This window comes from Stegodyphus dumicola, chromosome 4 (genome assembly GCF_044657685.1).
Source record: "Stegodyphus dumicola isolate Sdum_Otavi_A_Nest chromosome 4, ASM4465768v1".
Taxonomy (NCBI): domain Eukaryota; kingdom Metazoa; phylum Arthropoda; class Arachnida; order Araneae; family Eresidae; genus Stegodyphus; species Stegodyphus dumicola.
Genome location: NC_140771.1, coordinates 118,098,953 through 118,125,477, shown reverse-complemented (window position 1 = coordinate 118,125,477; position 26,525 = coordinate 118,098,953). Strand labels below are relative to the sequence as shown.

Below are 26,525 nucleotides of genomic sequence, written 5' to 3'. Positions count from 1 at the left end.
TTATGCAAAATCGCAGTTAAAGAGTTAATGAGGAAGCGAAATAAATAAAATGGGAGTTCTGCTTACACAGTGTACACTGAATATTGTAGCACAAGATGCGCATCCTCTGCTGATCTCTTCCATGGCTACTACATAAGCAACATTATCAAGTCCAGAGCCTCCTTCATTCTCTGGTAGAGTCAACCCCATTAAACCCAGTTTGCCAATTTTCTTTATCTATAATAACGAAACAAAAAAAGATATTGTTGTAAATTATGTAGCTCTTTCTGATTATTTGTATGTAATTTGATTTCCGTGTACTTTATAATGTTTTGGTTTATTTATTTACTGCTTTTATGCAGTAATTTTATATGTATTATTGTATATATATATATATATTAGAATTTGTGGTCTCTTCCTTGTTAATTAACTCGACGAATGGAAGCTGTGAACAGCCGTCAGACGATCATAACTAGACTCTTAGTTTGTTATTGAACTTTCGCTCGATGATTACACTTCGAACTTAACTGTATGGGCAATTTGGGTGAATACATGTAAGAAAGGGTTTTCTTCATATATGTTAGAAGCAATTCTAAACTTCGTCATCACAGCTTCCAATTTTGAAATTTAAAACAGTGGAAGATTTCTGTATTGTATTCACAGCGACGCAATGTTAAAAGAAGTCTGAACTTCATATTCAATAAGACACTTTATAAAGTAGGATTCACATAATTGAAATCAATACGATTTTGGTGCGAAACATATCAACTTAATATTGCGTTCATTATTCTGCACTTCAAGTAATAATTTGTTAATTTATATTCGTAAAATTTTCTAATAATTTAGCTATTATGTAATTTTTTCCTTTTAATTTTATATTCATAAATCCTGAGTACGGAAGAAAGCCTTAGATTTATCAAAGCACTTTTAAGGACAATGAAATTAAAATTAATACTTAATGTGCAAATAACTGTGTTAATAGCTTTGTCATAGTATGCAAGTGAACATTGCCATATTTCAGTCACCAACCAACTTCCTGTTTACAATTTCCCTAAGCTACCCACTTTTGCTTGCTTCTTCTGTTTTGTAAGTTAGCTATTCTAACTTCAAGACGTTGTCGCCTGTTCCTGCTAACATCTTCTTATACTGGATGATGTCAGCAGCATCACAGCATCAGCAATTAGATCGGAGTGCATGGCTTCGTTCCAGATGTCGAGAAGTATGGCGATCTTAAAATGAGTGGCAAGCCCTACGGTTAACGAAGCAAGGAGCGGAAATCTCCTGGGACCAACCCTTATTGAAAGGATCAGCATAGAAAATGTCAGCTTTAGCTTCGTCTTTTTTATACTCCTACGTATAAAAAAATTATATGCTTAAAAACTTATGGTTCTTAGGACCCTCCAATAAGACTCGTGGTCCGCCTCCTTCTCGGTGCGCACTTATTCTCTTTCAAGCTCATAGTTTTTGGCGTCGGTCGCGAGTAGACTTTGTTATCGAAACTTCCTCGCAGTCGACGAAAATACATGCAAATGAAATTCAATTTTGTATCTTCAATCAAGGGTTTATAGGGTTTGATTTCTATACAGGCTTAATTTTTACAATCTGAAATGCTGGAACTTCATGGAAGATTATCAGAAATGGCAGAAAGAAATTAATAAATTGTCAAATTTAAATTAAATTAAATAAAGAGATAAATAAAATATTATAAATCAATAATAATTAGAGGAATAACAAATTAAATTTAATTAATACATTCTGAGAAGAAAGTAAGATGCAAAAACAAAAAAGGCATGGTACTACATTGATGATAAAAGAAAGGTTTCGAAAAGTATGCTTCACAATCATAAAATTGCTTCCTTATTTTAGATTACAACTCATTAAAGCCTTCATGATAAGAGAAGCAGAATTCATAAATATCCCTCTTCTCTAAGTGATAGATTTGTTCCTCTGATCACGCTTATCCATGTATTTTGGTTCTCTGTGAAAATGTGAAATGCACAAGTACGTTCAGCATTATTCATTGTTAAAAGTATGTAATATCAGTGTCAGCTTTATTCATCGTTAAAAGTATGTAATGTCAGTGTCAGCTTTATTCATTGTTAAAAGAAATGTTGAGTTAGTAGCAAAATTTTCTGCCCATATCGCGACTGAATTAAACAACGCAGCACCACAGCTCATTTTACTGAGAACTTCGAATGCGCTCCACTCGAATTGTGCTTTTGCTCTAAAAGTGAAAGTGCAGCTGGACTGTGGATGAGTCCAGTTCAACCATTTGCGGATTTTAATCATATGGTTCTTGCACGTGAAGTTTCATGCCAATCGAATTATTTTCACCCATATGTGCGACTTTTTTTTTTTTTTTTTTTTTTTTTTGGTTGGGGGTGAAAATTAATATTTTTCGTTTTTCTCTTAGATCTTCACTAAAAGCTTAAAATGAACAAAGGTATTATCGTACAAAGTTCCAGGATATCTAATTATTCCATTTCTTCAAAATAATTCGATAATCTTTTTTTTTAACAATACTTTTGTTTCGATATATCAGATATGTCTAAGTAAGTTCATCAAAAGTTTGTTGTTTCGGCTTATGTAAGAGTTAAAAGAAGACAAAATTAAATGAAGAATTTGTACACCGCGCAAAAAAAAAGGGGGGCAGTTTTATATCTCTCGTTCTATTGGGCAGATTGACAAAATGCAACTTGGGTTTTTTATGTCTCGAAAGCGTGACTCATGATATATATTAGATTCAAAAAAAGAACCCAATTTTGTGTCAAAATACCTATGTTAAAAAATGCTTTATATATAAGTCTAATAAAGTCGCGCTTTCGAGACATGAAAAACACAACTTAAATTTCGTGAATCGGCCAAGTAGAACGGGAAATATAGAACAGTGCACCTTTTTTTTTTAACCCAAAAGGTCAAATTTTCCCAGATGGGCTATTAATTTCGTTATGACATTTTGCATTGTTTCACTATAAACTGCGCCTCACTTTTCAAATTTTTGTCACCAAATATTAGAGCTCTGCATTATATTTAAAGAAATTAAATAATGAAGAAAATGAATGTATGTATGCTTTCGCACTGTGAAAAAACAGCGGTACCTAGAAACATCAAATTTTGAATAACGTAGTCTTCCACTCAAATATGGCCATCTGGAAGCCCAAATTTGGAATTTGTTTTATTATCGATTTCATATTTTGTAAAACTAACGAATTTTTTATAAACAAACTCAACGATTTCAAAACGAGCAATGGCATCATTGAACGAAAAAAAAAAAAAAAAAATTTATCTCCACGCGAGACTGAATATTGGAAATTCTAAAGATATGCTCTTTTTGAATTATTTTGTGATGCTGTTGAGTTGAATTTTATGATTTAGTGCGCAGAACATGATATTTAATAAATAAAGGTAGCACGCAAAACGTTAAAAAAACGCCCTTTTAGACGTAATATAAAATCTGAAAGCTTTCAGTATTTTTTTTTTTTTTTTTTTTTTCGCAAGGTGTACATAGCAGGTTCTCTTAAAGTATTACATAGAAGTACAGATATAAACCAGAAATATTGGATTGTTATAGTAAAGCAGATTTTGGATGGTATGAAGAGGCAGGAGAATCTATAAATGATTTGGCATTACATTACAGATCAGTCAAACTCTCATATTATTCTCCATTAAAAAAAATTAATCCACAATTAGATTTTACCTTAATTTTAGATTTCATACTGACAAAAGTGTACACTTTCTTAACCGAAGTTTAAAACATTGAAATCTGAATAATCTTTTAATAGAATGATAGCAAGTGTTTTAACATGAAAGTATCATTAAGAATTTCGTAATATATATATATATATATAAATAATTTTACTAAAATTATGAAATTATACCTGAAATTGTATCTTTTGTATAATGTGATATGAAATGCTTGAAAAAGCGAAGCTCTGCCTGAAGAATAAGGTTACAAGGGCAATTCTTTTGACCACTGAGGTAAAATGCTATCTCGTTAAATTAAAAGAGGTATCGCCAAGCTGGCGATTTTTTGAAAAACTTTTTTGTCGCCAAATTTGGCGGAAAATCGCCTAAAGACGCTAAATCTGGTGACCATTTGGCGTTGTTTTGGTTTGGTCCCTGTATAACTGTACTAAGTATTCAAATTGAATAGCTGTAACCATACCTGGGCCTCATGTGTAGCTTTAACCGTATATGCCTTCCAGTAATTTCAAGCAAAGTACTACAGATTTTTCGGGGGCCGGAGAACTACATAAAACCGGAGAGAACATCAGCTCCCAATTGCTTGTTCCGAGCTGACACCGGAATATTGAGATATCCGTGACAGCTTTTTATTTAACGCTTTTAGCAGTTTGAAGAGTAACTATTGATTAGTGTTTCTTTTGGAACAATTAATTTTATCACGATATCATCGGTTCTGTGCGCATTCAAATCATTAAGAACCCGTGCACATATAACAAACTTTGGTACCAGGAGTAGCATAGAATTAAATTAGAGTAACTAAGACTAATTAAATTTAAGTAAATTAGAGTGACTGCCTCTGTTGCATTCGAGTAAAAGATGGAAGGGGCTGACAACTCCCATTAAAGAAGTGATGAAAGCAGTTAAAGTAAAAAATGCAAACGGGTCAAGAAGAGATGAAAGCGAGCTAGTCAAGTCTCTTAAAGTAGAGAGGAAAGCGGGATAAGAATCTGTTAATGAACAGCTGAAAGCTATTCAAGAAAAGATGAAAGGAGCGGTCAAGTCAGTTCAAGAAAAGACTGAAGCGGGTCAAGAGGAAATGAAAAGAGAAATTCCCCCATAAAAGAGAGCAGATTCGAGTCTATAGAAGGAGAATATATAGGCTTGAAAGTAAAGTTGCAGAAACTGAAGAAAGAATTTCTGTTATCGCACAAAATATCGAACAGAAAGTTTCTGCTGACGAACAAAAAAATGGATTTCATAGAAAATTCATAGCGACAGAAGGAATCAATTCTCACGAATTTAAGTATTTACCCATACCTTCTCGACTTTGTCTAAAGCTGGCCACTTATAATGGAAAGAAATCCTGACAAGTATATAAGGCTCAGTTTTCTATAGTGGCGGACGGAAATGGATGGGATTCCAAAGCTAAGGCCTGCTATCCCGCCGCTTTTCTGAAAGCAGACGCAGCGGATATCCTTCAAACTCTGAACGAAAACCAGAGGCTAGACTTTGAAGATCTACTCCGCGCACTGAAGTTGCGCTTTGCAAAGAAATGTTTAAAAAACTACAGCAGGCTTCAGTTAAAAATCTGCAACAGAACCCCCGGAAACATTCCAGAGCTTGCCACGGATGACGAAAAGCATCTCATCTCGCTTTTACGAACTGGCCTTCAGAAACAAGGCAAACTCTGTCCTTGCAGATTTTCATTGATGGCATCTAGGATTCTAAGTCAAAGAAAGCCGCGCAACCTTGCTTCAGCGACCTGCGTTAAAAAAGCGAGTAGTTCTTATCGTGTAATAAGAGTAACCTATCCCTGTCGCAATAGTAGAGGTATTGATACAGCGTTCGATTTCCACGCCTGTGGTGACTCTTGAATTATATTCCGACCAAGGAAGGAATTTCATCTCGGCTTCAATTAAAGAACTCTGCACGCTTTCTACATCGACTAAACCCAAATAACACCATTTCATCCCCAATCAGACGGCATGGTAGAGAGGGTTAATAGAACTATCCTTAATAAACTCTCTCACGTGCTTTCTAAAAACCAGTAGGACTGGGATCCGAAAGTTACCCCTGTTTTTACTGGCCTGCGCACTGCTTTCCACAGCACAACCGGCAATTCTCCATCTCAGATGCTCTTTGATCGTCTGCCTTGTGGTCTCTTGTTTGGTCGCCCTCCAGATGCGCCTTCATTGCCTGAGGAGTACATTCAAGATCTCTAGGCGCAGTTTGCAATGATGCAAAATTTTGCACTACAGCAATTTAGTTTGGCCATGGAGAACATAAAGACCCGATATGACACAAGAGCTAAGGATGTCGATTCAAAGAAGGTCATATGTTGTGGTTATGGAATCAGATTCGACGGAAAGGACTTTCATCTAAAGTACAGTCACCTTGCTACAGTCCTTACACAATCCTATATAGGCTGAACGACGTCGAAATTCGGATCCGTAAGTGATCAAAGCCTAAGCATAAATTCGCTCATTACGAAAATCTAGTCCCTTACTATGGCCATTTTACGCAGTAGTGTACATGATATAGTGTACATGAATACCTATAATGTACATCACGGGTATCTAAAGTGCGGCCAAAAAGTCTTTAAAATGCGGCCGAAACGCAAATTATGAAAGTATTTAAATTTACACATTTTTATTTAAAAAATAAATGTTTGAATTTGATTCATATATAATCGATTCGTTGACATTTTAAAATAAAAATTTAAATAAAAACCTTTTAGTAAGTCATGATGTATTAAAACCCTCCGCGTACGGTTCCCGCGATTTCCATGGGATGGGAAATCTGTCTCGTAATATGGGTCACGTGAAAATAGAATGCGCAAGTTTATTTCTCTTATTTTCAATACAGATTCCGTTTTTTCCTTCGTGTAGGTTAAGAACATTATAATAATCATATTTCACGTCTCGTTTTGCACCTAGATGACGCTGCAGGTTTATATCATTGTAGGGGCTATTGCTTCTTTTATTCTTGGCGGGAATTGGCTTTGTCATTTGTGGGACCAGAATTTCAGGTTTATAATTAATAATAATAAGTAAGTACAAGTAATATTATTAGCTATACAAATTAGTTAGCTTGTAGTTCAATTTATACTTTCGCAATTCACAAAAGTTCACAACTTGTAAAATACTTAAATACATTCTAAAACCGTTCCATTTGGTATATTTTACCACACATGAGAATTTACATTTTGAACTATGTGTGTATCCACTCGATTTTATATTTCCAAAAATAATCAACCCTTAATTGTCAATATCTATTTGCTGCCGTTAAACTTTTATAAATATGTATACAAATTTTCGACGAATTACAATATTTGTATGCAGTATATTGCATTGTATTCTAAGTTCCTAATTCTTTATCAAATTCTTAAAAAGGTATGAATAATTCATATTCATTATGTATATTTACTTATAAAATTAAAATATACCTATATATATAATTTTTTAGATGGCCTCCATGTCATTGAAAAACAATCAGAACATTAAAAAAAGAAAAATTGAAGAGAAAAAAAGAGTTTTTAACGAAAACTGGACGAAGAAATAATTTTTTATTGAGGAGAATAAAAGCACTTTGCTTAATTTGTAGGGACTTTGTGCCAGTTTTTAAAGACTACAATTTGAAGCGACATTATAGTCAAATATATGCCGCAAAATACGATGTATATCTCGGCATTTAACCGTGAAGATAAAATAACAGAACTAAAAAAAGGACTATCGTCTGAACAATTTTTTTTAAAAAAGAACAGTTACTCAAAATAATAACACTGCAAAAGCAAGTTATGTCATAGCAAATTTAATAGCGAAAAAATCAAAAACCTTTTATTGATGGCGAATTTATAAAAGAATGCATGAAAAGCCTAGCAAACATAATTTGCCCTGAAAAAAGTTGAATTTTTCTAAAATCATTTTATTACACCAAATTATAGCCACAAGAAGTGAAGATTTGGGAAATTCAATTTAAAAGTCTTTAAAAAGCAAATGCATCAATTTAAAATTTTATTCGTTAGCCATGGACGAAAGCACTGATGCTTCTGATACGGCACAATTGGCAATCTTTTATCAAAGGAATCGATAAACATTATAGTATTACGGAAGAAATGGTTCCTTTAGTATTTTTAAAGGACACAAACAAGTCTGTAGATTTATTCGATGCATTAAAAACGACGATAAAAGGTTTTGCTTATCAATGAAAAATTTATTAGCTATCATAACCCCTGCCAGTTTGGTAAAAATGGGGGACTCGTTAAAATGGTTAATAATGAAGCCGCGCTGCTGGCAATATGGTCTTAATGGTATATCATTGTATTGTACACTGCTCAAAAAAAAAAAAAAAAAAAAAAAAAGGGACAGTTGTATATCTCCCGTTGTACTGGGCCGATTCACGAAATTCAAATTGCGTTCTTCATGTCTCGAAAGCGCGACTTAGGATATATATTAGATTTACATATAGCACTATTCTAACATAGATATTTTGACACAAAAATTCGGAGTTTTTCTGAAATAACATACCATTTTTTTTTACATATTTCGATTCTACGACTCAAATTATGCCTAAATATTAAATTTTGTAAAATTTGGTGCGAAATTTACGGAGAAATTCAACAATTTATGTTGGCGCTTTTTATTCAGTTTGCCCCAAAATTAGTTCACTTGGCGAACTTCTTAATATGTGGCAACCTATTTTTACATAGTGCGTAAGAGGAAAAAAAAAAAAAAAAAAAAGACTCAATCGTTCCTTCTTTCAAATAATGTTCTTTATCTTATACTTTTATTTATAATTGTTATTTATTTTAAGCATTTTTTTTTTTTTTTTTCTTTTTTTTTTTTTCTTTTTTCGAATTTATTCTAATAGTTTACGTTGCATAGTCTCTTTCGAATAACTGTTTTAAAAATTTCTATTTCCTCATTCGAACTGCGTAGTTTAAATCAAAGGCGCATCGTTTATTTATTTATTTATTTATTTTCAAATAGTTTTCTTTATACTATATTTTTAGTCATAGTTATTATTTTAGGTAATTTTTAAAATTTTTAGACTTTTATTTTAATTGTTAGTGTTGCATCGTCTCTTCGGATAATTGTTTTAAAATCTTTTATTCATTCATTCGAACTGCGCATTTTAAATATATTTATTAATATACATTTTCCAGAATTTGATTTTATTTATTTGAATTGCGTTTCTTTCGGAAGAATACTTTGTAACTCAGACTACGATGCCTTTGAAAACTGCATATATTAAAAGAGAAAATACAGTAAAGCGCCTTTCAATGTTCACGAAGGCATCCTTCCTTATAGGCAGATAGCCCTGCTTCGTCGTAACTTAATAATCCAATTCAATCCATTTCATCAGTATTTAGAAGCTAAGCATTTTGAAGGTCTGAAATAAAAGGAAAGACTGGTTTTATCAAGAGGTTTTGGTTTATTTAATTATGACAAAGCACACTAGGGCTATCTGCCTAAGGAAAGGGATGCCATCGTGGAGGACTTTCTAAGGGAAACTGGCTCGTATATACGTTACACATGGGGAAATCCACGAAAACGCCCATGCAGCCAGCCCGTTCGTGTGATTCGAACCTCGGACCGAACAACCAGTTTTCAGAGACTTTACCGCTCGCCCACTGTTTCATCAGGAAGAAATTTAAAAAAAAAAAAAAAAAAAAAAAGTCTTTAGGTGACATCCACATACATCACTGGACAAACTCCTGAATCTTCAAATAATTCGACTGAGAAATCATGGGATTCTCCTTTTACGATACGATATGATGTTCTATAACGTAATTTAAATTTATATAACCATATAGTCTAAAACCAGACGCTCTTCACTTTAATCTGCAATGATATCGTTTTTGTCTTTTCTGTTAACACAAGCTTAGTTGATGGTATTTGCTGGTGTACACGTCCAAGTGTTTTCTCTTTGAACTCCTAAATGAAAGTACATTCAAAAGCGTCCAATTTTTTTAAACATCTTGGTATGTCGGACGCCGTAGCCGGTTGGGAAGACTCGACGGACTAAAGGACGTGCGTTGGCAGGTGGCCGGTGGCGTGGCTTCGGCTGTGCCGTCGGTTGTTAGCCTGTTCGTCCGGTCTCGTCGCCCGACCGAGGTTTTTGCGGTCCGTATGGACCCTATGCAATGTCCGCCTCCTCCCTTTAGCAGGAGAGCCGGGATTAGAACGCAGCAAGCGTTCGTTGATGGTGCGGTCGCACTCTCTGACAGCCAAATTTCCCTGCAAATTTTTGCTTACTTTTCTCCCTAATTTTCTTCTTTCCTTCTACAGTTATTTTCAATGCTCACACAAGAAAATTAAGAATTTTTGATTGCCAGACTTCCCTAAATTTTGCATTCTTGTCATTTTTTTTTAAATATCAATTACATGAATTGCGTTTCAGCTGAAGACAGCTTTTCATTTTCTAGTCATTTTAACTATATATAAAGTTTAAAGCGAAGTAAAAAGGATAAATATTTTAATTAAAATATTTTTTGCTAAATGACAAAGAAATAAAACAGTCCAGCAGTGTTTATTCTGTACCACCGAGTGAACCGATTTTTATATCGGCTGAAACAATCTAAATCATATTAAAGATCATGTTTTTTTATACAATCTATAAGGCGAGAGAAAAATTAGCTTCTTAAAACATTCTTTCTAAGAGGATTAACATAAAAATTTATATATATATATATATATATATTTAAAGCTGGGACTTGAACCAAACTGTCAAACTTTTAAAGTTTAATTTACATGGTGGTTATAATTAAAGTTCCACTTTGAAATGGTCATAAAAGGAAAACTGCCGGACCAAAATGTTATCAAACTTGAGAATCGTGTAAAGGAGGTTATGGAAATTTATTTTCCGCGAAGGAAAAAAAAAAGGTTCAAAAACTCACCACCAGGGGGGGAAATGGCGTTGTATGCAATATTGTGAAATGAAATAAGACACGAAGACATTGGTTTAAAATGTGTTTTATCGTTTTCGAAACGTGTTGCAAAGCATGTTCAATGTAGCGTCCAGCATTTTCCGAAAGCAAGTTAAATCCTGTTACTGCATTCTCAACAGAAGCTCTTAGCATATCAGGAGGAATGTTACGGACATGTCGGTGTATCACATTTTTCATTTCTGCCAAATTGTTTAGATTATCACCATAAACAGTGTTTTTGAGATAACCCAATAGCCAAAAGTCACAGAGGTTGAGGTCCGGTGGGAAGTGGGGGGGGGAAGTGTCGGCATTTAAGACGTTCATTCGTGAAATGTTGCCTAAATAACTGTGCGACACATGTGAGGTGGGGCCCAGCCCTGCATAAAAATCGTAGTACCTAAAATGCCACGTTACTTCAGTTCATGTATCACGAAACATTTTAACATTGACTCTAAGCGAGCTGCAATCACAGTAGTCCAGCTATCGACTGCTCTTCAGAGAAAAATGGTTCAGTTATGAAACTAGCTGTCGTTCCACTCCAAGCGGTGTGTAATAATTGCTATGTAATGGAATGCAGTAAGAGAATGCAATGGAACTAGGTAGATAACACGAGGGATTTCTTTGGCCCAAATTGATTCAAAGCGTTTTGAATCAGTATCTTCATGTTTTAGGGCCGAAGTCAGGCTTCAAAAATAACAAATTAGCGATCTGTAAGAAAACAATTTACAGATTGTAGGGAGTTGTGCGAGTTATTTGCGATCTCACATTTTGTAATTGCTAATTCGTGGTTTTCACGGACGAATTTCTCACTTACACGGATGGCGCACTCGACTTTTATCGACTTTAACGCCTTTAAATGATAATTTGCTTACTTCAAAGTTTCTTAAGGGTATACAACATATTAAACCCGTGTAACAAAAGGTTAAGTTAGATTCCGACCCATATTCCTTTTAATAATATTACATACAACGCCATTTTACCCCTTGGTGGTGAGGTTTCGAACTTTCTTTTTTTCGCGGAAAATAAATTCCCATGACCACCTTTACACGGTCACAAAGTTTGATAACATTTGATCCAGTAGTTTTCCTTTTATGACCGTTTCAAAGTGAAACCTTAATTATAACCACCCTGTATATTATTAAATTTTAATTTGAAGCTATGCATTATATGCATACCATGCGTAAGATTTTCGCTTTTATGGAAAAAATAAAGAATCGAAGCAAATATACTTAGGATAATAATGGAACAAAACTGAAAAAATTTCGCCTTCCTCCGAAAATAAAATATTGAAACTTCGACCTTGAACTTATTGGATTATCGAAATATTCAATTTCACTTATCTTCTATGTCCTAGTTCCGACAAAAATTCCGTCAAAAAATTCCGAATTACTGAAGCTGAAGTAAAAGGTTTAGTATATATTCACTGTATGTAAAAAAAAGTAATCAGAGTGTAATAAAAATATCTTATAGAATTTACGCTGATCCAACTTTTTGTCTGAATGCACAATATGTAATGGTAGAGAAGGCTTGTAGAGATCTGCTTTTGACATGCCTCTAAAAGTAGATGTCATACTCCTTTTGTCTCTTCAATGTCAAAAAATGTTCCTTTGAGAGGCAACATTAATTTTTTGGAAAGAAAAAAAATCACAAGAAGACAAATGCAGGACGATTGAGTACACATGCTTATTTTCGGAATACAAGCGGTTCTCCAATTGGTTATTGAATAATGAAAAGATGCATTGTCATGAAAAACATTTGGAATACGTTTTCTGACTAAAAAACGTAAGATTAAAAGTCATCTGCTTAATTCACAGCCATTTACAAGTCAACTACTCGGGCAATTGCAGAATCGTTTTGATTTTGATATTGTAAGACAAACCTAATATCACTGGATTTAAACACTTCTTTAATCTTCCAAGAACATTCCTTCTTTAGCGCTTATTCCAAGAATATTAAGTGAATACAATTATTGCAAAAGAAATTGAATATTCATTTGCACTACGGCTTGGTAGTTTACTAACGAGTTAACAAAACTTAAATTCTGCTTTTTGTGTCTAAGAATACAGCAATATTTTAAATATTTACAAATAAAATATTAAACTGAAGATTTAATTGGTTGCCTAGCATTTGAAGATTGTTAAATACTAATTGTTTATTGCGAAGTCTAACCCAGGCTGCATGGTTGGTTTTCGTAGTTTTCTGGGTTCTCTTTACAAAGGTTCTCTATGAAAGCATCTTAACCAAATATTTCCCATGTTCTTTCTATGTTCAAATAACCAACTAACCTAGTTTAAGCGAGATTTCCAAGTGAAGTTACTAGCCAAACCCGAATACTCATTAAAAATCATATAGCTTGCCAATCGGGAGTAACATGAAAGATACGGCGCCAATAATTGAATTGCTGTTACGGTACGCTGTTTCTAATCTTAGATGGTCATTCCTTAATTAAATATAATTGATTTGTAGCTTCTACTAGAGCTGACGGTAAAAACTGAAGTGCAAATAAATAATATCGTGTGCAATCTTGATTAATATAAAATTAGAAATATTTGCATTCAGACAGAAAGTTTTTCGAAATATTTGAAATTACTTTATAAGAAGGATTTATTAATAACCGTAATAATTACGTATTATATTACTGATGATTAAAATTCAGTTCTTGACATGTACATTCTAAATTAGAATTTTAAGGGTATACTGAAAATACGCTACGCACAAAAATACATTTTAGGATAAAAAATTAGTGGATTTTTTTTATGTTTAAAAACTTCTTAAATTCATTTAATAAATATCGTACCCTCGTTATTAATTGAATCCAGAATGTTGAGTGTCGTTTATATAATTATTCTTACTTGTCCACTGAACCTGCTGACTTATCCAGCCATTAAGTAGCTGCAGATCATTAACATAACCCTTGAACATAACACTGAGCATAACCATGCTACATAACCATTGAACTTTCATTAATTCGGTCTCTAGAGGATTACATGTTTATATCATAATTTGAATTTTATAAAAATGATTATTCTAAATCTTATGTTTCTATAAAAATATACGGTACTTTAAAAATATGGATGATAGTATCAGCCGCTCTTTCAGCCACTTCATAAGCAACAGCTTGTTTAGAAATAAATTATGCAGTTAATGTCATAAAATATTTTCATAAAATTCAAATAAACATCAAACGAAAGTTCTCAGTTTTAGACAATTCGATTTAAACGAAATTAAAGTAAAGTAGCAGACGATAAAACGCCGAAAATAAAAATTTATGCTTACAAATATTTTTTTTAAATCGAAGAGAGAAATGTAAAAAAATAGTTAAAAATTTGAATAATATCATGTATAATTTTAAAAAAGTAGCTTTTCCTATAGTATTAATAAATATTTATTACGCATCATTTAGGGAAAAATTTCATATAATTAATTCTCCCTAAGATTTTATTTGAAATTTAAGGTTAAAAATAGCTGTGGCAATTCACTGTAACAAAAATCCATAAACCACATTTGGCGTTATTATCGCTCAAAAAAAGATGCCAAATTTCAAAACGCGAAAATATGTAAATTCGTGTATATCTTAGAAAATTTTGAATAAAAAAGTCTAATTTTGTGCAGGTATGCTTAGAAATACACCTACTTTAAGTTGACGGTAAAAAGTTTATAGGTTATAATTAAAAATTTTTTCGGAAAAATTTATAAATTATTTAAAAATTGAAATTTAAAAATAAAACACAAAAAATTGGTAAATTTTATTCGGAATGAATCTAAATTTCGAAATGTGAAAGGAAAAATTAGAAAAGTTTAATAAAAAAAGAGATATTAATAAATATTTCCCAAATTCAATTAACATTGAGGAGCTAAAAGTTTGAGAGCTAATATTTTAAAAACTACTCGTACGATTTTTAAAAACTTGGCATTCTGGCATAATTTGAGTCATAGAATCGAAATATGGAAAAAAATGGTATGTTATTTCAGAAAAAGTCCGATTTTGTGTCAAAATACCTACGTTAGAATAGTGTTATATATAAATCTAATATATATCTTAAGTCGCGCTTTCGAGACATGAAAAACGCAGTTTGAATTTTGCCAATCGGCCCAGTAGAACGGGAGATATAGCACCGTCCCCCCCCCGGTTTTTTTTTTTTTTTTTTTTTTTTTTTTTAAGCAGTGTACAATAGAGAAACTTATGTGGAAAAATTTTAAAATGGAAAGTGTATTAAGCGCTGTTATAAAAACCATTAAATTTATAAGAGCAAAAAGACTTAATATCATAAACAATTTCAAGATTTTTTTAAGGTAATGGGCACCGAATTTGCTGATGTTATTTATTATACAGCAGTGAGATGGCTCAGTAGGGGGAAAATGTTCATAAGTTTTTACGATTTAAGAACTGAAATAAAAGTATTTATGAAAATAAAAGGGAAACCTGTGACTGAATTTGAAAACGAAAATTGGGTTTTAGATTTAGCTTTTTTAGTAGACTTAACAACAGAACATTTGAATGATTTAAATTTGAGACTTAGAGGAAAAAAAATCAACTTATCAATGATATGTTCCAAACAATAACAGCGCTTGAAAGAAAGTTAAAATTTTGGCACAATCAAATAAGAGTAAAGTATTTGACACATTTCAGTACTTTGGCAGTACATAAACCTGTGAGTTGCACAAAATATGTAAAATATGCTGCATTAATTTTTGATTTAATTCAAGAGTTTGAAAGTAGATTTCAAGATTTTCGGGAAAATTAACAGTATTTCAACATATTTTCTACTCCATTTTCTCTGGAAATAAGTAAATTACCTTCAAATCTTCAAATAGGATGCATTGAACAGGAAAGTGGCATTCTACTGAAACAAAAATTTGAAAATGTTTCTTTCCTGGAGTTTTATAAAGATTACCCACTCTGCGAAAAATATTCTAATTTTCACAATCATGCTTTATTAATGTCTTTAGCTTAGTACCTATATTTGTAAACAATTATTTTCAAGAATGAAGCATACAAAAAACAAAAATAGGACAAAAATCACTGGCAAACATCTTGAAAATGCATTATGAATTGCAGTCTCGTCTATTATACCCGATATCGATTTGCTTGTTCAACAAAAGCAAATTCATCCATTTCATTAATTTGAATTTTTTCCATCTTTATAAAATCCACACTAAATTAAACGAAACTTTTATAAATTAATAATAAATATGTACCTATTCTAATTCAATTAAAAAATAATAATGGAAAGAAGTTAATTTATTTTAATAAAACAACCTATAGCTAACTTTTATTTCAATTTTTTTTTAAATACTGTATGTGTGGCCCCGCAAATTTTTTTTCTTTGCAATGCGGCCCTCAAACGGTCGTAGTTTAGACACCCATGGTGTACAGTGATGTAAATAATATATTAAGACCATTGTTCTATTTGTATATAAATTTGTAAATTTATGCGTTTATTTGTTTATTGATTTAATATTTGATTTTTTGCGCGTTCTTTATTGAAATTATTATCTTAGTATTGCATTTTTTCAGGACTTCTCGGGACGTGCAGTCCTCGAAAAGGGGCGTGTTACGTATTTTGTATACATGTAAATAACTTTAGTGAAATTACGCGCGAGATTGCAGCATATTTTGTTTAATATAATATAAAATGCTTGAAAGAGACGACACTCTGCAGGAAAATAAGGTTACTGTGGCAAATTCTATTCATATTGAGAGATAAATGGCTCTCTTGCTAAATGGCGATATATCGCTAATCAGGCGATGGTTTTGGCGATTGATTTTTATCGCTAAATTTGGCAAGAAATTGCGAAACGTCCCAAAACTTGGCAACCATTTGAGATCTCTGCATAACTGTAATGGATATTAAAATTTAATAAGTGTAAATTAATGGCTATACGTAACTGTGACCGTATCTGACCCTTATATGTAATTTTAACCGTATATATCTTCCAGTAATTTAAAAAAATGGAAGGTATTAGAGATTTTTGGGCGGCCTGGCAAAAACTATGTAAGACCGGAGAGAGCATCAGCTCTCAGTTATTTTTAATGCATGCATCTCTAACTTCTACTACCCTAGCTCATGGAAGTTAGCTAAAATTATCAGGATTCCCAAACCGGGGAAAAATCAACTGCATCCTGATGGCTTCCGCCCAATTAGCCTTCATCCAAGTCTGAGTAAAGTTTTTGAAAGGATTCTGCTTGCTAAAATGAAAACCTATCTCACTTTACTACCGCCTGAACAATTTGGATTCAGAGCCCAGCTTTCTACTACAAAGCAACTTGTTAGATTGACCGAATTTATCGGATCAGCTCTGCACTGTAAACAAAATGTTGCTATCCTCATGTTAGATGTGGCGAAAGCATTCGACCGCGTCTGGCATGAGGGTCTCATCTCCAAACTCATAGATTTCAATTTCGAAAGAGAACTGGTACTTATTATCCCATCCTTCATCACCTGCAGAAAATTCAAAGTGACCGTACACGGTTCCTACTCCTCCGAACGACCAATACTCAGTGGAATTCCACAAGGAAGCGTTTTAGGGCCTATCTTTTACCTGTTTTATGCTGAGGACTTTGCAACTGTTCTTCACAGCAATAATTCCATCTTAGCGTGCTATGCAGACGATACTGCATTAGCAGTAAAGTCTGCTAATGTGAATCACGCCGTCCGTAAACTCCAAGACCACATCCCGCTCATCGAGGATTGGTGTAAGAACTGGAAAGTGCAAATTAATGCCTCAAAATCCCAGCTTCTTATCATACACAGAAGGAAAAAGAAAAATAAACTCAAAAATCAGCTAAATCTTTTCAACGAACCTATTCCTATTGTAACTCAAGCAAAATACCTTGGTGTGATTTTAAACAGTAAAATGACTTGGACAAATCATGTCAATCACGTCAGACAAAAAACAATCTATGTCATGAAAAGCCTATATCCCATGTTAGGACGCTTCTCCAAACTTAGCTTAGAGAAAAAGAGACTTATCTACCTATCGATTTTACGACCAATAATGATCTATGCTTCATCAGCCTGGGCCACGGTGTCAGCGTCTGATTTAAAGAAGCTACAAGTAATTCAAAATCGCTTCTTAAGACTCATTACCAACGCTCATTACTTTGTACGGAACGATGTTTTGCACACGGACCTTAAAATTGAGACCATGGACAATTTCCTTCGTAAAACTTGTAAGGATCTTAAGTTTTACTAACGTTTATTTTATTTTAAATCTTTACTATCACTTCTTATTTTCTACTTCCGGCCAGAATTATAAGCGTGAAGGAGTTTTATGCAAAGTTGTCTGGCGAACGCCAAGTATTTAAGTGTGGCCTTTTTGCCAAGCAGAAGAGAGGAAGCCGTGAGTTCGAAGCAGGCCGCTTACCTTAGAAGTTACGCAGTTGCTACTTTGCCTTCCAGGCCAGAGGTTTTAATCCTCTTGATAAATTAAACGTATTGTAGTGTTCACAGTCTCTGTGCTACATACGCTTTCTGTTATTATAAGGCCAATCTTATTCTAAAGTTAAATTAGAGTTTAGTTTTATTTTGATATCTTTTAAGTTAGACCCCGAGTGGAGGGTCATTGTATTCCGAAGTACGGAAGTCATTGTATATAAAGAAAAAAATAAAGGGTTTTGTATACCCTTCGTCTGTATCCTGTCTACTTACTACAATTAGTGAACATAGCTTTAGTAAGCTCTCTGTTCTAGTCAGGTCATTGTATGTTTCCGAAGAAGGTAAGAAGAAACATTGAACCTGATAAACTAACAAGAACTTCTTTAGGAAAGCTAAAGACTGTGAGCACCTAGATAAATTCAACTTGTTTCAGTATGAAATACTGGACGAAGATAGACATCTCCGTCCTTTCGCTGCTTTCATGATAGATAGCAATCAGAACTTTCCAACTTAAATAGTTGTTTGTTTTTCCCAAAGTCTGACTGCACATATTCTAACTTCACAGATGCAGCAGCATTCACCAGAGCCAGGACTTGGGAGGGTGACCTCCCACGTGACCTGTGTCGTATGATTTCTTGAACTATTAATACTTTCCTGCGACTTTGTCCATATGGAAATAGTGATTATTTAATCAAGAACTTGTTTTATACTTATCATTTTGCATTTTTAAACTTATATTTTCACTTGTATTTTGTATTTTATCGCATATAATGTATACTGCACTGCACCATTCAGATGTCTTCTCGTGCTCACGTGACGTTGGTCACACCCCCTTCTACACCTTCGCAATCCCAGCTCTCAGTTGTTAGCTCGTCCGAGCTGACTTCGGAGTACTGCAGGAGGACTAATAATAACGGTATTAAATTGTCGGAGTTCATTAATAATTACCCGGTTTATTTACATGTGCCGAGTGAGCACACTTATTTGCCCAATAACGGTAATTCGGGTGATATTCTTGACATCTTCCTTTCTACCATCTCACTATCTTTTAGCCTAGTGGTCTTACAGGATCTGGACTCGGATCACTGCCCAGTCATTGCGACTCTTGGCACGACTAAGGAAGTCATGGAAGAGCTTATCAATACGACGAACTGGAGGGAATATAATGAAATTCTCTCTGAAAGTCGCACAAACCTTATGTTACGCACTCCCGACGACATAGAGCGTGCTGCGAGGCAGCTGACGACAGATATACAAAACGCTTATGACGCTGCCACCAGAAAGATTCCAAGAAAGCATATCACTAATAAACTGCCAATTAAAATTAAAAATCTTATCAGAGACAGGAACAAGATCAGAAAGAGGTTTCACCTTACCTATGACCCGAACACAAAGAAAGACATGAATAGGCTCAGTAGAGAAATCAAAAAACAGATAAGTATTTACCGTAAGGATCTATGGGACGAAAAGATAGAAAGCTTTAATGAGCCAAGTAATTCTTTTTGGTCTTTTGTAAGACGTTTAAAAAATAAGAATAGGGTAAACAGACCAATTTATCATGAGCATGGGATTGCACTTACTAATAGTGAAAAATGTAACACGCTTGCTGAACATTTTGAAAAGCAGTTTACCCAGAACACATCACCATCTAATCAGGATTTTTCTACCTTAGTAAACTCCACAGTTTCTAACTGGATGGATAACTTTAATATGCAGAGTCATCTTGAGCTCACTTCACCCCAAGAAATACTTAGCATCATCAAAAAACTCAGGAACAGGAAGGCCCCTGGGCAGGACAATATAAATAATGTGGCGCTTTAAGTGGCTGCCAATTAACATGGTCAACAGGTTCACAGGCATTCTAAACGCTTGCCTTTATAACAGTTATTTTCCGCAAATCTGGAAATCTGCTAAGATGATAGTACTCCCTAAACCGGGAAAAATCTTACTAAAACAGAAGGGTACAGGCCCATTAGCCTGTTACCCAGTATGGGTAAAATACTAGAAAGAATCATCCTTAGCCGTATTCAGCCTCACATGGATAAGCTACCTCTAGAACAATTTGGTTTTAGAAAAGCACTTTCCACGACTAAACAGCTAGTTCGACTCAACGAATTCATAGGCAGTGCACTGCACAACAAGAGATATGTTGCCTTACTCATGCTGGACGTGGCGAAGGCGTTCGACCGCGTCTGGCATGAGGGGCTTATTTATAAGTTAATCAGCTTAAAGTTCAGTGATGCGCTGATTAAAATTATTTATTCTTTCCTGACAAACAGAACTTTCCACATTCAAATTGGAGAAAGTAAATCGATTATGAAAGAAGTAAAGGCCGGGGTCCCACAGGGATCTATTTTAGGGCCAGTACTCTATCTTTTTTACGTAGCAGACTTACCTGCTGAACACCTTGATCAAAACTTCTTCATGGGGTGCTACGCAGATGATACAGCTTTCGCTGTCAAGTCTGGGACGCCGAATTTTGCCCTAAAGAAACTGCAGAGATTTATGCCTAAGCTGGAACATTGGTGCGCCAAATGGAAAATAGCAATCAATGCTGATAAGTCCAAACTGCTAATCTTTAAGAAAAATAAGATGAATCATCCCTTGACTACACAACTGATACTCTTTGACACTGTAGTGCCTGTTGTCAAAAGTGCTACCTACCTTGGACTAAAATATTGTTCAAATTTCCTCTGGAAAGAACATATTAACTGCATTAGAGGAAAAACTATCGGAGTCTTACGAAGTCTCACGCCGCTTCTGTCTGCGACTTCCAGATTAGACTTAAAAAGGAAAAGACACATATATATATCTATCATACGTCCTATCTTCTCATATGCCTCTCCCGCCTGGGCAACTGTTCAGAAGAAGGAGATAGACAAGTTACAAATTTTACAAAATAAAGCTCTTCGAATGATAGCTAATGCACATTATTACGTTTCAAATCACACTCTACACCGTGACTTGAAAATGGAATCCGTCGAGACGTATTTGCATAAGGCTAACAACAATTTCTTTAATAAGGCTCAGGAATGTGTACACTGTGACTGATCTTAATGTCTTGGATTATGTGATTCTTAATGAAGATGCCTCGTTAAGACCACTCGCGGCCCACCTCGCCAGGGACTTATATTTCCCAACGTAAAATTTTTCATGATGGGTACGCACTGCTCTTGTACATATTGTATATAATGTAATTATTTTTATTTTTATTTTTATTCTTCAATTGTAATTTATGTATTTCCTTTTTACGTTTCAGTAGTATGTATGTAATAAAGTATGATATGTTTAATTTTTATGATGTGTCTTAAATTCAAATGTCAAGATTGAAATTGTTGGATTTTGTCTGTGTTTCTTGATGTTCAACACAAACATTTCACACAGATCCTCACGGCTCCTGCTTGCGACGCATGGTCGCCCCCTGTAACCACCTTTGACCTCTCTAAACTTGTCAAGAAACTGCAACGTCATGTGCCCTTTGGGCTTATTTTCAAGAGCCGGACAAGTTGCGCAGCCGCGCGACATTTCGGCTATAGTCGCACAGACTAGACTAAACTTTGGAGTACTGAGAGCTTCACTTTTTAGATGTGTCTTGCATTGTAAAAGGCGTTGAAGGCGTCCTTAGTAGTTTGAGGCGTAATTGATTGTACTCTGTGATACTGTGAAGATCTGCACAAGTATTTTGTGGAAAGTTCCAGAACTGTGAAGTGTTCCTTTTGGTAAAAATAAATTTTACTAAGCTATCATAGGTTTTATGTGCATTTAATCATTTGCGAATCCATACATTATAAAAAGCAACATCATAAAAAGATAATTGTTAAAAAAATTCTAAGTCTCGTCTCTGATGGTTATGTAATTAGGTATCTTCCAGTGTAATATAATATAATTAACTATTTATATGTAACATCTTTACGGCAATTTTCCTACAAAAAATTCCTTTTTGGTTGAATGAATTCGTCAGTACTCCCATATAATATGTTTTATCATCTATAAAGTCAAACCTGATAGGAAGCTTTTAATATACAAACACTGAACTATTATTATCATATGTATGTGAAAATATAAATATGAAATAATGTATTTAAGAATGAAATAAATGAAAATGCCATATACAGTATACATTTATATACGTGGTATGTTTTACGGATTGTTTCTTAAAGTTTAACTGAAAATAAATTTTATAAATAAAATGGTATAATCGCCATTAATCACCAGATATACTTTCTAAAAAAAAATATTAGCCTTGCCAAAGTAAATATCTCTTAATGCTAAAGCACTCAAAACTATAGTAATTTTAACTAATGAAATTTAAAACTACTATTTCAGAATTTGCCGACGTTTCCCCCTATTTTCGGATTTAAAATGTGTATATATATTTCCTTAAAATGTGCACATGCACACTATACATATAAAGGTAAAAAGAATGATTCCCGAGCACAATCTTTGACCAGTTGCTGGGTTTCCTTTTCGCAGCCCATAGATAAGGCACATGTCGGCGAGCTCCGCATTCGTGTAGCAATGCATACCATTCGACATTCGTACGAAATATGGAGATTAATGCTCTCATTACGCTTTTATCTACTTGCGGCACCCCACATGCGCCGTTTTCTCACACACATCCCATTACAAAATCTGCTTATTTCGAACTCTTTACATTTTTATCAAATATTTTTTAGTTTTCTTGTATTTTCTTGTACCGAGTGCATAAGAGTCTTACTGAGCCTTTAGTTTCTCCACCATTTGTCGCAGATATATACTTCCAAAATATAAAAATATTTTAAATGATGTAAGTATTCATGTTTTTGCATTTTTAAATTTAAAAATAAATGTGTATAAAATACGAAACATAACTTTTTATACAGTTCCTGATCCCTAGACTTATGTTTTGGAAAATGCAAGCTTATTATAACAATAATGAGTTGACTCTGGTAGGACAAAGATTGAACGAGGTATTTGGTTTCAAAACTTGCCACTTTTTACCTTAATTTCGAGTTAAAAGAGGTCGGTTAATAAATACATTTTATTTTTCCCTCCTTAATTACCCCTGCTATATTCTTTTGCGATTTACTAGGGCGCAACATTGTTTAATTTATAATTTTGTTATAAAGGATATGCCAAAGAATTTTCACACAAATAATTTATAAGTTTCGAAATGTTAGAAATAAGTTATTAATAGTCTCATGCAATTTTATTACATCATGCATAATATTCATCAAACTAGAATCATTTTTTAAACTACTCAAATGATGTTACTTGTTGGCAATATGACAATATTGAAGCCTGCTAATGTTTTCTAGAAAAAGAATTCTGTAAGATTCTGTTATAAGGTTCCCCATTTTGAAAATATATATATATATATTCCTTAATATTTTTTCCGATAATATGCACAGAAATGCTCATCACTTAATCGATTAAAATCATAAATCTTAATCTTATCGTAAACTAATATTTTACTTTTAGTCAAATGCAAATGCTTTTCATTTTTCAATTTTTCTACAGTCCCCGAATGATGTCCAAATTTAAAACTAAATATATCGGTCAATTTTTGTAGTACGGGAGTCACATTTTTTTTTTTTTTTTTTAATGTGTGCTTTTTATAAAGAATATATCATTTTTTAATACATGCGCAATAGCTGCAAAACAAGATAATAATAATTTATTTACTAAAGTAATAGTGATTATATTATCTCCTAATACAAAGTTAGTAGAATGTATCTGAATGAAGTAAGTATATATAAATATAATAATCACTTAGTACATATAATATATAAATACTATAAGCGTTCTTAACTGAAAAAAGCTTAACGTTATTTATTCGCCATATTGAAATTAAAAGGAAAATATTACTTGTTCTCCGGGAAACAAATGTTCTTTATCAAATTTTGCAGCTAATGGCTGTAATTCTTCTTCAGCAAATTTCCTGCACGTTTGTTGCAGCATTTTATGAGTGTCTGGTAAATTGAATGTATTTGAAATGTTTCTTCGTAGTACCATCTTCTTAAAGAAAATCTTCCCTGAAATAAACAAATTTGATTGATTAAGTCAATAAGGAATCCACAGAATATGGTCCAATAATCGCAACTTTTCGGATTCAACTATCCGTGATTTGTCTCATGCTTGAGTTAACGTTTAAATAAAAATGTTAAATTTCCACTAACTGTAACTAATTGCAAACTGACGAAATTTCTTAGCAGTGCTAATACCAAAAAATTACCTTCACTAAGGAATGGATCGTATTCTTCTCCGTTAATGAGTTGAATAAAAATTATAAACTCGAAATATTTAAAAAAACTTATACATACATACTCTTAAAATGAAGTTCTAGCTATAAAATTTGCATTATTATACTCCTGTAATATATATTTTACCCTCTAATTAAAAGGTACAAATTAACTGGCATTAAAACTCACATTTAAGTGCATTTCCTTTCTATAATTAAAAATTCAAAGTAATATTTTTAAATATTAAATTGGTGAGAAATGATAAAACGTAAGCCAAACAGTGAAATAAATGCCTTTTTAAATATATATAATAATAGTAAGGACTGATAAACGTCTTACCAACTAAGCAACATATTGTGAAAATTATTTTTAAAACCCTATCTTTAGCATATCTTAAAACATCCTTCAAAATTAAATAAATAAATATAAATTTTAAAAAATGCCTTTCAACATCCAAAACTTAATTATTACATTCAATATAGAAAATACTTAATAACTTTAAAAAATTATTTTTTTTTAATTTAAAAAATGTGTACCTTCAAATAGTTTCAAAAGCTTATGATTGCTCAGAAAATTATCTCTACAAGCTAAAAAACGTCTGAATGATATTATTATAGGTACATAACGCAAATTTATTATTAACATTAAAACTTTTTTAATTGCGTAAGCTTCAAAATTTGTACCTTAAGAAGATTCTAAAGAAGTCTTGTTTCCAATTAAAAACCGACTTACTTCCACTGTAAACTTTCAAACATTTTTAAAGTGTCAGTCAACACTGAAAGTTCCCCAAATAATGTTTTAGAATTTTCATGCTTTCAGAAACGTGATCTCAGTCAAATGAAATATCAATTCCCACTTTTTATCGCTTGTAATAGAAAAATATGCTATTATGATTAATTGATTTTCCAAACAAGAAAATGCTGTTTTCAAGAACAGCTAATCTTAACAAAGCGATCTAATCTTTCGAAAGCAAATTTTAATCTTCACAATCTCGACAACGAGTGTAGACTTTTCACTTCCCAGTAAACATGCAAAGTATACACAAAATGTAAGCTCCAAACTATGTTCTTTCGAACAATTATGAGAGGAAAAAGGGGGCGAAATGTAATATAGATATATGTAGTCCAGATTTAACGAGTGAAGTGAGGGGTCGTACTTGATTTTCTTATCACTGCACCCATGGGTAACATGGCCGAAGTCATTTTTCCCAACGTCGTTTATTCCGGTTCTCGCAAGAAAAGAACGTGTTGCTGCTCCGTCTTTCGTCTTATACTGAATCTTGGAACACCCCTGCTTGTTTAATAGAATCGTCCCATGATATTACCGAATTGCTTACAGAAATTACTCTTTGAGTCATCACATAATATTAAGCACTTAAAGTTTATTACGAAACTGATGAAGAAGAGATTGCAGTAGTTTACCGTGGGAAAAAAAAAAAAAAGAAAAAAATTATTATAACGCTGATATTAATCTTCTATAAATCAGTATGCGAGATGACATCCAAAAATTTTTTGTACCCTTCAAGTAAGTCGAATGAGAAGATAACTACTTACTAATTTACTTATCTGATTTAAAGAAAAAAAGAATGTTCAAAGAAAAGTGTTGCTAAGAGAAATACGGTCCTTCTCAGACAATGTCAATGTATTTTTATGCGCTTTTATAGTAAACAAATAAATAAATCAAAAAAGTGCATAGCAAGATTTAATATTTCGATAACAACATCACTATGATCTGTTTTCTAGTGGAATTTTTAATCAGTGCGTTAAATTTTACTGCATTTCATTTAATAATTGAATTATAGCTTGATATTTCTTAGTAAATAATTTGAAATAATAAAAAATGCAGTTTATCTTGCCAGTAAGACCATCAGAGCTCACGCGTAAAGGCGACTGAACTCAGATGTTTGACAGAATCGAATCACGGAATTCGATCGAAAGGTGAATTGAATTAGAATTTTCTTCTTTCTTAAATAGGGCGTCGATGCATGTTTGCAGTGAATTATCTTACCCATCTGCAAATTCTAAATTAATTAATAATAAAAAGTAAGATTTTTACATTTTTAAATTTTCAGAAATTTTATTTATTTACTTATTTATTTATTTTTGGTTCTTTTCTGAAAATTTTCTTAGTTGTATTAAAAATAAGCATCCCCTCTCCTATTTATCACGGAGGAAAAAGAGACGAAGAGGCGTGAAAGAGAGAAAGGAAAAATAAAAATAAAAATATACTTATGTGTTAAGAATATATTTACTTCTGTCAGTAGTCTGATTATTTTGCCTCATCACTTTTTAATATTATAGCAATTATTCAGATCACTTTTAACGATACTCATTA

At 33.1% G+C, this 26,525-nt stretch overlaps 1 protein-coding gene across 3 annotated transcripts in view; it reads right to left on the bottom strand.

Annotated features, from left to right (window-relative positions):
* LOC118192139 (short-chain specific acyl-CoA dehydrogenase, mitochondrial-like) overlaps positions 1–25,500 on the bottom strand; it is a 56,014-nt gene extending 30,514 nt beyond the window's left edge. The window contains exons 1-3 of one of the 3 annotated variants that reach the window (XM_035363040.2): positions 25,348–25,500; positions 23,818–23,984; positions 67–216 (exon numbers count right to left, since the gene is read on the bottom strand). In XM_035363040.2, the coding sequence (XP_035218931.1) occupies positions 67–216; positions 23,818–23,984; positions 25,348–25,393 (363 nt within the window). In that variant the 5' untranslated portion in view covers positions 25,394–25,500. Of the gene's footprint in view, positions 1–66; positions 217–23,817; positions 23,985–24,874; positions 24,898–24,923; positions 25,287–25,347 lie in introns of those variants that run through there. The other 2 variants (XM_035363042.2, XM_085815379.1) reach the window with 2 other exon arrangements.
* Positions 25,501–26,525: the final 1,025 nt, after the last annotated feature.